This window comes from Talpa occidentalis, unplaced genomic scaffold (assembly GCF_014898055.3).
Source record: "Talpa occidentalis isolate TD23 unplaced genomic scaffold, MPIMG_talOcc4v2.1 talOcc4.8, whole genome shotgun sequence".
NCBI lineage: Eukaryota > Metazoa > Chordata > Mammalia > Eulipotyphla > Talpidae > Talpa > Talpa occidentalis.
The window spans coordinates 64,234,726-64,246,413 of NW_023605194.1; the positions used below are offsets into that span (position 1 = coordinate 64,234,726).

The 11,688-nt window shown below is 51.8% G+C and overlaps 1 protein-coding gene across 1 annotated transcript in view; it reads left to right on the forward strand.

The window, feature by feature from the left end:
• The window catches only part of GGT5 (gamma-glutamyltransferase 5), a 42,580-nt gene extending 31,153 nt beyond the window's left edge, over window positions 1–11,427 (forward strand). Inside the window, exons 4-12 of the mRNA XM_037495997.2 lie at window positions 219–414; window positions 977–1,134; window positions 1,606–1,752; window positions 2,565–2,701; window positions 3,069–3,259; window positions 3,685–3,791; window positions 3,891–4,009; window positions 4,134–4,244; window positions 6,809–11,427. Of these exons, the coding sequence (XP_037351894.1) occupies window positions 219–414; window positions 977–1,134; window positions 1,606–1,752; window positions 2,565–2,701; window positions 3,069–3,259; window positions 3,685–3,791; window positions 3,891–4,009; window positions 4,134–4,244; window positions 6,809–6,955 (1,313 nt within the window). The 3' untranslated portion in view covers window positions 6,956–11,427. The remainder of the gene's footprint in view (window positions 1–218; window positions 415–976; window positions 1,135–1,605; window positions 1,753–2,564; window positions 2,702–3,068; window positions 3,260–3,684; window positions 3,792–3,890; window positions 4,010–4,133; window positions 4,245–6,808) is intronic.
• The last annotated feature ends 261 nt before the right edge of the window (window positions 11,428–11,688 follow it).

Consider the following 11,688-nt stretch of genomic DNA (forward strand, 5'->3'; position numbering starts at 1 on the left):
TGGACTTTCTATGGAGGGAAGCAGGGTTAAGGTGGAGATGGGGAGGGTTCTAGAAAGGTCACTCTAGCTGCCATGGCTGGGGAGTAGGAGGACAGGTCTAGTGGGCCAAGTGTGTATGTGATAGAGAGCCCCTGGGGCAGGCCTGGGAGTCACAGTGCTGAGGACACAAGGGAATGGGCAGTGTCAGGGCAGGGACATGATGCTAATGTGCCATGCAGGGGGCCAGTGGATAGGGGTGCCTGGGGAGCTCCGTGGCTATGCAGAGGCCCACCGGCGCCATGGCCGCCTACCCTGGGCACAGCTCTTCCAGCCCACCATCAGGCTGCTCCGAGGGGGCTACCGTGTGCCTCCTGTCCTCAGCCAGTTCCTGGAAAACAGCATCCTGAAGGCTGCCCTGCTCCAGTCATCCCTGAGGTGAGCACCACCTTGGGAGGGGGCTGTGGTGGCAGGGCCCCTCTGCAGCAGCTGGGTTCAGACCACAGTCAGAGACTAGTTTCCACCCCAGCTCCAGCTCAGCCCCTTCTTGTGCTGGAGGTTTGACCCCATGGGGGTCTAGGAGGCCTTGGATGGAGGGGCTCAGGTCAGAGGGAGTTTATACTCAAGTGATAGGAACCCGAGGGGGTAGATTTGGGCTCTGAGTCAACTGCCCTCTGGCCCTGCCTTCCTTCTCACTCTGGGTTGGCAGGAGGACTTTGCTGCCCCCTTGCCCCCTCTGCCAGTCCATTGATAAGGTCCTCCCAGGGTGTAGGGAGAAGTGACTCTCAGTAGACACAAGTTCAAGTGGGTATTTTGCCCAGACTGGGCCAGGGCAATGAGTGAGGAGAGAGATGTCAGCTAGATTCTAGAGAATCAGTCCTTCCCCGTGTCCGCCCGAGCCTTTTGGATTGAGGACCAGGACTGCCTCCCTGAGAGCCATGCAGAAATGTGGTTGCCCTCTAGAACCTGGCCCCATTCTAAGGCTGCCCCCACCCCTTAGGAAGCTGTTTTTCAACGGGACAAAGCCTTTGAGGGCTCAGGACCCATTCCCGTGGCCCGAACTGGCCAATACCCTGGAAACTGTGGCCACCGAGGGTGTGGAAGCCTTCTACACAGGGAAGCTGGGCCAGATGCTACTGGAGGACATTACCAAGGAAGGTCAGCTGTGCTGACAGGCCAAAGTTCCCTATCCTGCCGGAGAAAAAGCAGGGTTGTGCATGCTGGAGATTGAGGGAAGGCTCTGCCTCAGGCCCTCTGTTAGAGCCAATAGAGGGGAGTTAACAGTGGGCCGTGGTGGGCCACAGTGGGCCGTGGTGGGCTTCTGGGCCTGGACATGGGTTAGGCCCATGCAGCTGAGCTGGCCTCCCTCCCAGTCTTTCAGGGACCAGCTTGCCTCTTCTACCTTCCTTTCTCTCCCCCAACCTGCCTGCCTCTCATCTCTGTTCACCCATTCCCCTGCCTACCTCCTAGGGCCCAGACCCAAAGCCAATGACCGCAGACCTACCAACAGCCCTCTAGGTCTAGAAACTAGGGGATGAAGGGAGCCCCACAGTGTAATATGGGGTCAGTGTCTATCACTCTTTGCTCCCGTTGCCCCATCGGTACGTGGATCTCTCTGTCTCACCCCAGGAAGTCAGCTGACTCTGCAGGACCTGGCATCATTCCAGCCTGAGGTGGTGGATGCACTGTCTATGCCCCTGGAGAACTACATCCTGTACTCACCACCACCCCCAGCAGGGGGCGCCATCCTTAGCTTCGTCCTCAATGTGCTCAAAGGCAAGGCCCACGGTCATTCCCTAGAATCCTGCCCCACTGGGAACATTTACTGCCAGCCATGGCTTGGCACAGCCACTGCTAATTCCAATTCCGCCCCATCCTCAGATGAATGACTCCAAAGACCGGGTTGTGGAGACAAGTGGAAAGGATGCATTCTAGAGCTGGCCTCTGGCACCGCTCCCACCCGGGGCTTTGCTGAAAGTCCACTGTCATCCACACACCAAGTCCTCCCACTGCAAACCCAGTGCCAGGACACAAAAGCAAGGGGGCTCTGCAGGTGCTGTTGCCTGCCCAGTGTGTGCAGCGGGGCTGAGACTGGGCCCGCTTAGCACAGCCTGCAGGTGGGAGAGGGGCTCCCTACAGTGCCCCAGGCTGATTGTGTTTGTGTCCTGTGGCTGCCATATTAGGTTACCACAAACCTGGTGGCTTAAAAGAACAGAAACGTATTTCCTCATGGTTCTGGAAGCCATAAGTCCAAAATCAAGGTGTCATTTGGAGAGGAGAATCTTTCTTTGCCTCCTCCAGCTTTCGGGGGCAGCTGGCATTCCCAGGCTGCGGGCAGTGGCACTCCAGTCTCCTCCTCCCCTTTGTATGTCAGTCTTACAAGGATAATGGGATGGCATTCAGAATTGCCCAGATAGTCCAGGAGAATCTGCTCCTCTCACATCCTTAACTTCACCACACCCTTTGCCATGTAAGGCAGTACTCACAGTTTCTGGGGATTAGGATGTGGATATATTTGAGGGGGGGGTGAGCTAACATTAACCCTCTACACAGAGTGACCCCCCCACCTGTGCTAACCCCCTTCCCAGGGTTCAACTTTTCCTCAGAGTCAGTGGCCATGCCCGGGGGGCATGTGCACTTGTACCATCACCTTGTGGAGACACTCAAATTTGCCGGGGGACAGAGGTGGCGACTGTGGGACCCTCGCAGTCACTTGGAGGTCCAGGTAAGGTGGCCTGGGGCTGGTGGGGAACCCCCTTCCTTGCCCCAGGGTTCGGCATGCAAGAAGGTCAGGCAGGGAGGTGCTCCTGTGAGCCCTGGGGTTGGAGGGCCATATACTTGGTTCTGGGCCAGGCCAGCCAGCAGTGGCAGAGCAGGGCGGGCACACTCGCTGTGAGGGAGCTGACAGTAATGCTGGTATGGCCTGTATGGAAGGGCGGTGGTAGCACCTTACCTCAGAGAACCTAGAGGGTGGGCAGGGCTTGGGGGCCGCCTGAGTTTGAGAGAGGTTTCAGGGTGCTGAAACCATACTGTCATTTGCTCTGTGGCCCCACCTGGTCTCTCACTGACCCCGAACCTGCCCCCTACCCCAGAATGCTTCCCAGGTCCTGCTGGGTGAGGCTCTGGCCCAGCACGTTCGCCAGAGGATCGACACCCGGGGTGACCACCAGCTCAGCTACTACAATCTGACCGGGGTCTGGGGTTACAGGATGGGCACCGCCCATGTGTCCGTGCTGGGGGAGGATGGCAGCGCCGTGGCGGCCACCAGCACCATCAACACACCGTGCGTGGGGCCCAGGGCAGGCAGGCAGACCCCAATCCTTGGCTCCCTAGACTTGGGTCCCAACACCTACGCTTGCCCCAACCTGATTCCTCAGCGCCCCAACTCCCCTTGTTTCTCTCCATGGGCAGCACCTTGATTTTGCCCACCCCTCCCTTTCCTCTGTCAAAAGCACCCTAAACCCCTGACATCTCTGGCTGAAAAGGCTGCTGATGAGTAGCCCTGAACTACTGCAGATGAACCCCTGCAGATGAACCTTACTCAGAAGGGTCCCCTTGATGGGGGAATGGGTGGATTGTGGGGGATGGCTCCAGCATGCTGGAGAGCAACTGCTAAAATGAGGGGCCCCTAGAAGGCTGGCATATGGGTCCTGAGTGAGAGACAGCGCCCAGGGCCCTGAGCCCAAACCCCGCCTCCCTGCTCTGCAGCTTCGGAGCGATGGTGTACTCGCCCCGCACAGGCATCCTCCTCAACAACGAACTCCTGGACCTTTGCTGGAGGCACCCACAGGGCTCTAGCATCACCCCACCACCGGGTGAGCATGGTTTGCAAAGCAATGAATGGAAACAGTGATGGAGGGGGTGGCCAGGGGGGTGGGGTGCTAGGAGGCACAGTGACACCATTCGGCCTCCAGTTCCAGGTGAGCGGCCCCCATCATCCATGGTCCCCTCCATCTTGATCAACGTAGCCCAGGGATCGAAGCTGGTGATTGGTGGGGCTGGGGGGGAGCTCATCATCTCTGCTGTGACCCAGGTGAGTCTGGAGGCTTCTGGCTGGAATGTCCTTTTGTCTCATTCTCCAGGGCATGGGACAGGGACGGGGGTTGGTGTGGGGTAGCTGGTGACCCTCCCTCCTGCACCCTTCTCCTCTCCCCCAGGCCATCATAAACAAGCTGTGGCTTGGCTTCGACCTGCAAGCAGCCATCGCAGCGCCCATCCTGCATGTGAACAGCAGAGGTCTTGTGGAGTACGAGCCCAAATTCAGTGAGGTGAGGCCATGCGCCGAGCCATAGCCAGCTGGACACCTCAGTGCATGTTGCTCAAAGCCCAGGAGGGGCTTTCTTAGGCCAGACACACTGTGTTTGGGGGGCCATCAAGAGTTGAGGAGTTCTGTGTGGTGGGGAGGGCACCAGGCCAGTTTCATTTTCTCCAAGTCAGAGGATTGAGTATTGGCCATGCCTCTCCCGGGTCGAGCGCCTCAGCACCTTGGTCCCTGCTCTGCTCTGCACCCTTTCTCCTGGCTTTGGCTTCTTAGACTCTCTCATGGAGCTGTTTCCTTGTGCGGTTTATAGCTTTTATTTGCCAGTTTATTTGTAGAAGAGTTTATTTCTGTGTGAGTCTGCAGAGAGATTTTCTCCTGGTGCATCAGGTCCAGGGAGCTGAATGCTCTCGTCAGTCTCCCTGTCACCTCCACAAGCCACTCCACCTTGACCTGGCAGGTGGTCTGCATCTTCAGAATGTCTCTGGGCTGGTGGATGCTCCCTGCTGGGGCCTAATTTGAAAGACTTCTTGGCTTTAGGGCTTCAGACATGCTGGGAGGTCGAGGGAGAGACCGTTGAAGCAGCTGAGGTTCAAGGTCCTTGAAAGTGACTTGTTATCAATCTGTCTTTATCTCAAGGCCAATCTGAGGCTCCTGTACTGAGTGGCTGGAGTTCAAGAGGCTGTGTATTCCCTGAGAACTTTGGTTTCTGGCCTGGTAGCAAAGGACTTCAGCTTATCAAGCTCAAACTCTCAGAGTCTGAAGCCCTCCCTCCCTGTAAAGGGTCCTCCATGTGGCTGGAGACTGTCAAATACTCCCTTGGGTTTATCCTTTAGCCCCTTCAGGGGTTCTTAATGTCCTTACTCTGCAAACATCAATTCTACCAGGACTTGAGATGCTGCAAATTTAGAGAAGACAGCCTGGGACCAGGGTTAATGGATTCGAGCAAACCATGAGCCCAAGACCCTCATGGAGATGGTCCCTTAGAGAGTTAGGGTTGGCCTTGCAGGTCTATGGCCTGCAAGATCTTCTGTTGGAGATCTTGAGACTCCCGGGGGCCTTCACACCAAGGCCAGCAACGGACCCAGGAATGTCTTCATTCCTTAGGGTTTGGGAGGAACTAGAAGCTCTCAGGATCACAGGCCCTGCTGTGACCTCAGCAGTGACAACCTCTACTTTCAAATCTAAGGACACTGGGGAGTTAGTGCATCACTCAGAGAAGCCTACAACCCGGTAGCGCAGAAACTCATGACTCTGTTCTGCCAATGGCTTTGGTGGTGGCCTCAGGTCAGAGGCCCTGGACTGGAGACTGTAGAGCATCAGGGTCTTTGTACCTAGCTGTCCCTATAATCTAGGGCCCTGGTAGATTAAAGTCCTTGGCCTGTTGCCCCAAAATTGTCATTGGCAACCTGGGGCATTACAGGTCTCTATACTAGTGCCCCTGACAGGCTGGCAAGGCACTCAGCTTCTAGGAAGCCAGTACTGTGGGCCCACTTGGGTCCCTGACTCTCAAATTCCACTGACTCAGCATCTCAGACCTGAGCCTTTAGGGTTTGTTCTCTGAGAGCTGCACCCTCAGGACTGCTGGTGCCCTTATCCTGGATTAATGTTCTTGGACTCGTGGCCTTCTTCCAGCTGATTCCTTAACCATTGGGTCCCAAAGCCTGCCCTCATTCCTGGAGTCAGCTTTCCATGTCTCTTTTGGGTGTTGAGATGGAAGCTTCTATCCACTGGCGCCAGGGCCTCTCCTCCATGTTTCAGGTCCCCCAGGTATTAAGAGTCTAAGACAGAGCACTAGACATTAAGGTGGGTGGGCAGTTCCTTTATCTGGAGGAGATAGAACTCCACAGGCCCCAAGCTCCACCTTCTGGAAGCTCTGCGTTGAATGTTCTTAAAATTGGAGGTTTCCAAGCCCAAGTCCCCAGCGTTTACCTTCTCCATCGAAGGCAATGGATTGATTCCTCCAATGTTGCACTCTGGGATTCTCTGACACCCCAGCGTTCTCACATACGGGACAGAAAGGAACTTGCATCTTGAGCTTCCTTTTTATTTATATATTTATTTATTTATTTATTTATTTATTTATTTATTTATTTATACAAGCACTGGGCACAGTCAGAAGCGCGGGAGGGCGAGAGAATTCACCAGAGCCAGAGCAGGGCGCAGAACAGGCAGACCGATGAAATCCACTGCTGAGGGGAGCAGCGGGCGCGGCAGGAGAGGTCTGCGCGCCATGTGGGACCCTCGCTGGCAGCCTGGGATCGAACCGGCGCTGCAGAGGCTGCAGTGCTCAACCACTGTGCCACCGGGGAGGCCCATTGAGCTTCTTTTGGCCTAGGTGACACCCTTCCCTTCACATTCTCCAGAGTCAGCTTATCCTCTGGAGCTGCAGACTTCATCCTCCGTAGATGAGGCTGTCGTGGGCACCTCCCAGTGCTCAGCACAGTCTCCTGTTTCTCTAGTCCTGCTTTCTTGCTTGGCCAGTAGGGGTTTCCAGATCCCTAGCCATGCCCTGACCTCTTTGGAGGAGGAATTAAGCTGTCATCACCTGTGAACTGGCCTTCTCTTTTTCAGGAGGTGCAGAAGGGGCTCCAGGAGCGAGGCCAGAACCAGGGCAACAGGTCCCATTTCCTGAATGTGGTCCAGGCGGTGTCCCAGGAGGGGACCTGTGTGTATGCAGCAGCAGACCCAAGAAAGGGTGGGGAGGCCTCGGGCTACTGAGGAAGCTGCTTCCAAGATCCTGTCCACCGTCACGTGCCCAGGCTACCATGGTCGTGGAATGGAGCACCTTGGCTGGATCTGGACCCTGCAGCTCAGGGATTGGCTTGGGTCTACAAGAGGTGGGGACCAGCTATGGGGCAGAGCCCTTCCCAAGCCCCTCATGGCCCTGCCCTCATCTTCCAGTTTCTTCAGGCCTTTCCCCTGGACTTTAACCCACCCCCCCTCTTTGGCCGCACTCCCCATCTGTACATCTTCCTGTCCAAGATTAAAGAAGAGGCCAGAGCACAGCCTGATTCAGGGTCAAGGTGGGGGAGTGAGCCGTCAGCACTCACTTTAGTGCCTCTAGTCCTCCGCAGTGCACCACAGAGTTGGGAAAACCAACTTCCCTCGACTGTGCCAAGCACTCCCACTACTTTCTGGGGCTTCTGTCTGTTAGTGGGAAGGCAGGAGGCACTTACCTCTCTCTCTTTGCAAGGTCCATCTCAGGATCTTGTCCTCCACACAAGGAGACGTTTGGATGAAAACCTAAAATCCCACCCCAGCCCTAACAGCCCATGTTAGGCATTTTGGATGAAAAATTCTTTCTTAGGGATGCTGTTCCACGTTTTGGGATCCTGAGTTGCATCTCTGATCTCTATGCTTCACATACAGCAGCACCCCCATACCCCCACAGCCAGCTGTGACAATGCCAAGCCACCCCTGATTGAGAACCTCGGCTCTGAACTGAGGCGCCCCCAACCACCATGAATGTGTCAGCTGCTGGGTGGGCCCTGCTGGACTGACCTGGGGTCCTGGGAGCACGGAGTATTCCCATTTCATCCCTAACGTCCTGCAGGGAAGCACCTCCCATTGGCAGGGTCAAGGATCAGCATTCGCCTGGCCGTGAAATTTGGCCAGACAGAATGGAACAGGGTCACTGTAGCTGCTGCAACAAAATACTACAAATTTCATGGCTTAAAGCAACAGAAACTGATTGTCTCTCAAATCAGGAATCCATAATTAGTATCTCTGGATTGAATTCAAAGTGTGGGCAGGGCTGCATTCCCTCAGAGACTCTGGGGAAATCATTCCTGCTTTTTCCAACTTCTGGTGGCTGCCGGCATTCCTTGGCTTGTGGCCACATCACTCCAACCCTCTCTCTGCAGTCGGATGGCCTGCTCCTCTGAGTGTAAAATCTCCCTCTGCTTCAGGTGGGTCTACATAGGGAAAGTTTGAAAGTTTGTAAGGATGCTCATGGGCCTTTAAAACTCACCCAGATAATTAGGATAATTCTAAGATCCTTAGTCACAAAGTCACTTTTCTATATAGGGTAACATTCACAGGTTCCAGGGGTCAGGACATGCATGTATGTGGGGGCTGTTATTTATCTGTGTGGGTAAATATATATATATATTTATATTTATATGTGTGGGTCTGCAGGGAGCAAACCCCTGATTCAGGTTTGGCTGGGAAGATGGACGAGCCATCTGTCAGACTCTGGGAGGAAGAGCTGGCAACAAAGAGTGGCTCACTTTGGGATCTTATTAAACAGAAGAAATGAAAACCAAAACTGCAGCCTTCCCCACAGCAGCAGGCCTGCTGTCCTCATTGTGCCCTGCTGAGAACCATAGGGCTGCACACTGAGGGCACTCAGGCCACCCACTTGAGGTCCCCAGCCTCTCTCAGGGTCGGATTTTGGAAAGAAAGTTTCAGTTCAGGGGGTGGGCTACAGAAAAGTGGGCTAAAGTAGAAGCAGGAGGAGAGGGTTTTCACACCTGGTGGGAGCCAGAGGCTGGGGCCTGCCATCAGGACCCTCCACTTGGCAGCCTCACCTTAGGCAGCCTCTGTGGCACCCTAGAACTTTCTCTGAACTTCACAGCCAGAAGGTGATTCACCAAGCTTCTCCCCTGCCCCCGACTTGCTTGTGATTTAGCCAAAGTCCCTTGCCCAGCCTTCATGGGCCTCATAGTTTCCTCCCTAAGCCATCTCTGTGGCTAGGGAGGGGATGGGACAAAGGAGGGCTGATTGACTTAGGTCTGAGAGGTGTCCGAAACCCTTGGGGAGAAAGAGGCTACTGGGCACAAACCTCATAGGCCAGTGGCAGGATGGTCTGGGTCCCAGGGAGTCTGCCCTGCACTGATAAGTCCAAGGCCAGCTTGGGCAGTCTTAGCAGTTCCTCCTGGCAGTGACAGAGCATAACTGTGTACCTGCCTGTTGCACAGTTATGGAGAGGCAGGAGAGAAGACCCTTTGATGCCCTGCTCCTGCCTCACACTCGGCCACCCTCCCCCCCAACCAAGGCTCAGTCACCACTTCTATTATAATGCGTCCTCACCCAGACTCTGACCCAAGTTTCTGGTGTGTCAGACCCACATTACTACCCACTCACCCACCTAACTACCTCCAGAACATCCAAGGTTCATAGCCAGCTTGAACTTAAACATCTTATTATACAGAAGAAATCAAAACCAAAACTGCAGTGTGTTCAAAATAACACTGAGATCAGCCTTCACAGAAGACAGTTAAAGCAGGACTCAGAGGAAAATTCAATGCATTCGATAGTTATATTAAGATGACTCAAAATTTAAAAAGCATCTAATTTAAGAAATTAGTGGGAAACTATAAGGAAAGCAAGCAGAAGGACTCAGTAGCAACTGAAATAGAAATTGATAAATTTGAAATAAAAAACAGGTTTTGAAAACACACATGTACCCACACATATAATAGATATGCTATTAGCTAATCAATCAGTAAAATAAAGGGAGTGTGAACATACAAAAACAGAAATAAGAGTGGGGAAATAAGATACAGGGGAAATTAAAAGTATTATGAAAGATTACCCCAATTTACCCAAGTAAGTTTGGAAACTGACAAAATAAATTACTTTCTAGGACAATATAAATACAGTTATAATACTTGAGACAAACTTACACTAAAAATGTTGTTTATCTGAAATTCAAATTTAATTAGGTAACTTATTTTTTGTTTGCTAAATCTTGAAATCTTAAGTATAATGACAATCATGCTAAGAACGGTCAAAATGCAGACATGGAGGAAAAATTAGAATATTGCAGGAAAATGTCCTTCTGGAAAGTTCTAGAACTAATTTAGGACACACTTAGTGCCCTAAAATTAGGACCAGCGTGCCTCCCAGATGCGCCATTTTTAAGACAGGGAGCTTCATGTCCTGACCTCACCAAAATTGTATAGAACTGAGAAAGGGCTGTCCCCACAGGCAGAGGTAAGCTGAAAGCTGGCACAAGCCAGGCCAGGTGACTGGCTGTAGGTTGGAGACCAGAGGGGGATCCAGCGGCCACAGGGACAGGGGAGTGCCTCCCAGACTCACCTTCTTTAAGACAGGGAGGTTCGCATCCAGACCTCACTAAAATTAGGGACAGAGACCTCTCCTACCAGTTAAGCTCCCACAGTGTAGAGTGAGGAGGAAAATTGAGCACATTCACTTTATGAAGTCAATGCAGCACTGACCCCAAGACTGTCAAAGAAAACTATAGGTTTATCGTGTTTGTGAAACTCAAAACAAAGCCCATAAATACAATATTAGCAAGCAGAACCCAGCATCACATTTAAAAGAACATGTCCTGTTTACCTCAGTGGAGCCAGACACCAGTACAGCAAAGAAATTTACTATGGACTTACCGTCCCCATGAATGTGACTCTTATCTTTCATCAGAGGGAAAAAAATCACAGGGTCATCTCCAACTGATGATGCATTTGACAAGAATCCAATATTTATTCTTGATTAAAACAGACAAATTTTAAAAAACAGAATAAAATGAGAATGAATGGATGTCCTCGTAACATGAATATATGTTTGGAGTTGGGTGTTACCCGTAGGTTGGATGCTGTTCTACAGCTATACATGTTTTGATTCAAGTCATACGGTTCTTCCTAATGAAGGAGAGCTATGATTTTCTCAATTTTACAGACTAGGATAGTGAAATATTAATAGGATACTGAAGCAGGGTAATTAAGTATTAATGCTCCCAGAGTTAGTTTCAGAGCTGGATAGAGAGACGGAGAAAATAAATCTTGACCCCTACCTCAAACCATAAACAAAAAATTAATTAAAGATGAGTTTGAAGTCTAAATGGGCAAGCTAAAACAACTGCCTTTGCAAGTGTTCCTTTCTCATTTATTAAAAAGATGATCATTTTTCTTCAGTGAATTGCATCAGTGCCATTGTTTAAGAAAATAATCAAGTAGGGCCTTCCTGGTGGCACAGGAATTAAAGTCTCAGTGCTATCAAGCTATTGCCGCCACTGCAGGCACGCAGGCACAAATTAGATCCCCAGCTGAGGAGCTGACCCGCATGGCACAGCAGACCTCTCCTGTCTCGCCCACTGCTCCCCTCAGCAGTGCATTTCAGTCATTCCGCCTGTTCTGCTCCTCACTCTGTCTCTGGTGAATCCTCTCACCATCACTGCCGCCGCCACCCCCCACACCCTGCACCTCTGGCCTATACCCCAGTTCTTGTATGCATATATAAATAAAAATAAAATCTTTTTAAAAAATCAAGTAAACAAATATATCACATTTTCAAATAAATTATAAATATACAGTAGTTAAAACAGCATAGAATAAACCTAAGAAATCAATTAGCCACCATGCAAAGTTCACAAAGAGATTCAAATAAATACAGGAATTCTGTCAGTGCTGAAGAAGCATTTTAAAGCAGTAGGAAAAAGATGAATTCTTAACAACTGGTATTGGAACAAGTGGGCAACCATTTGGAAA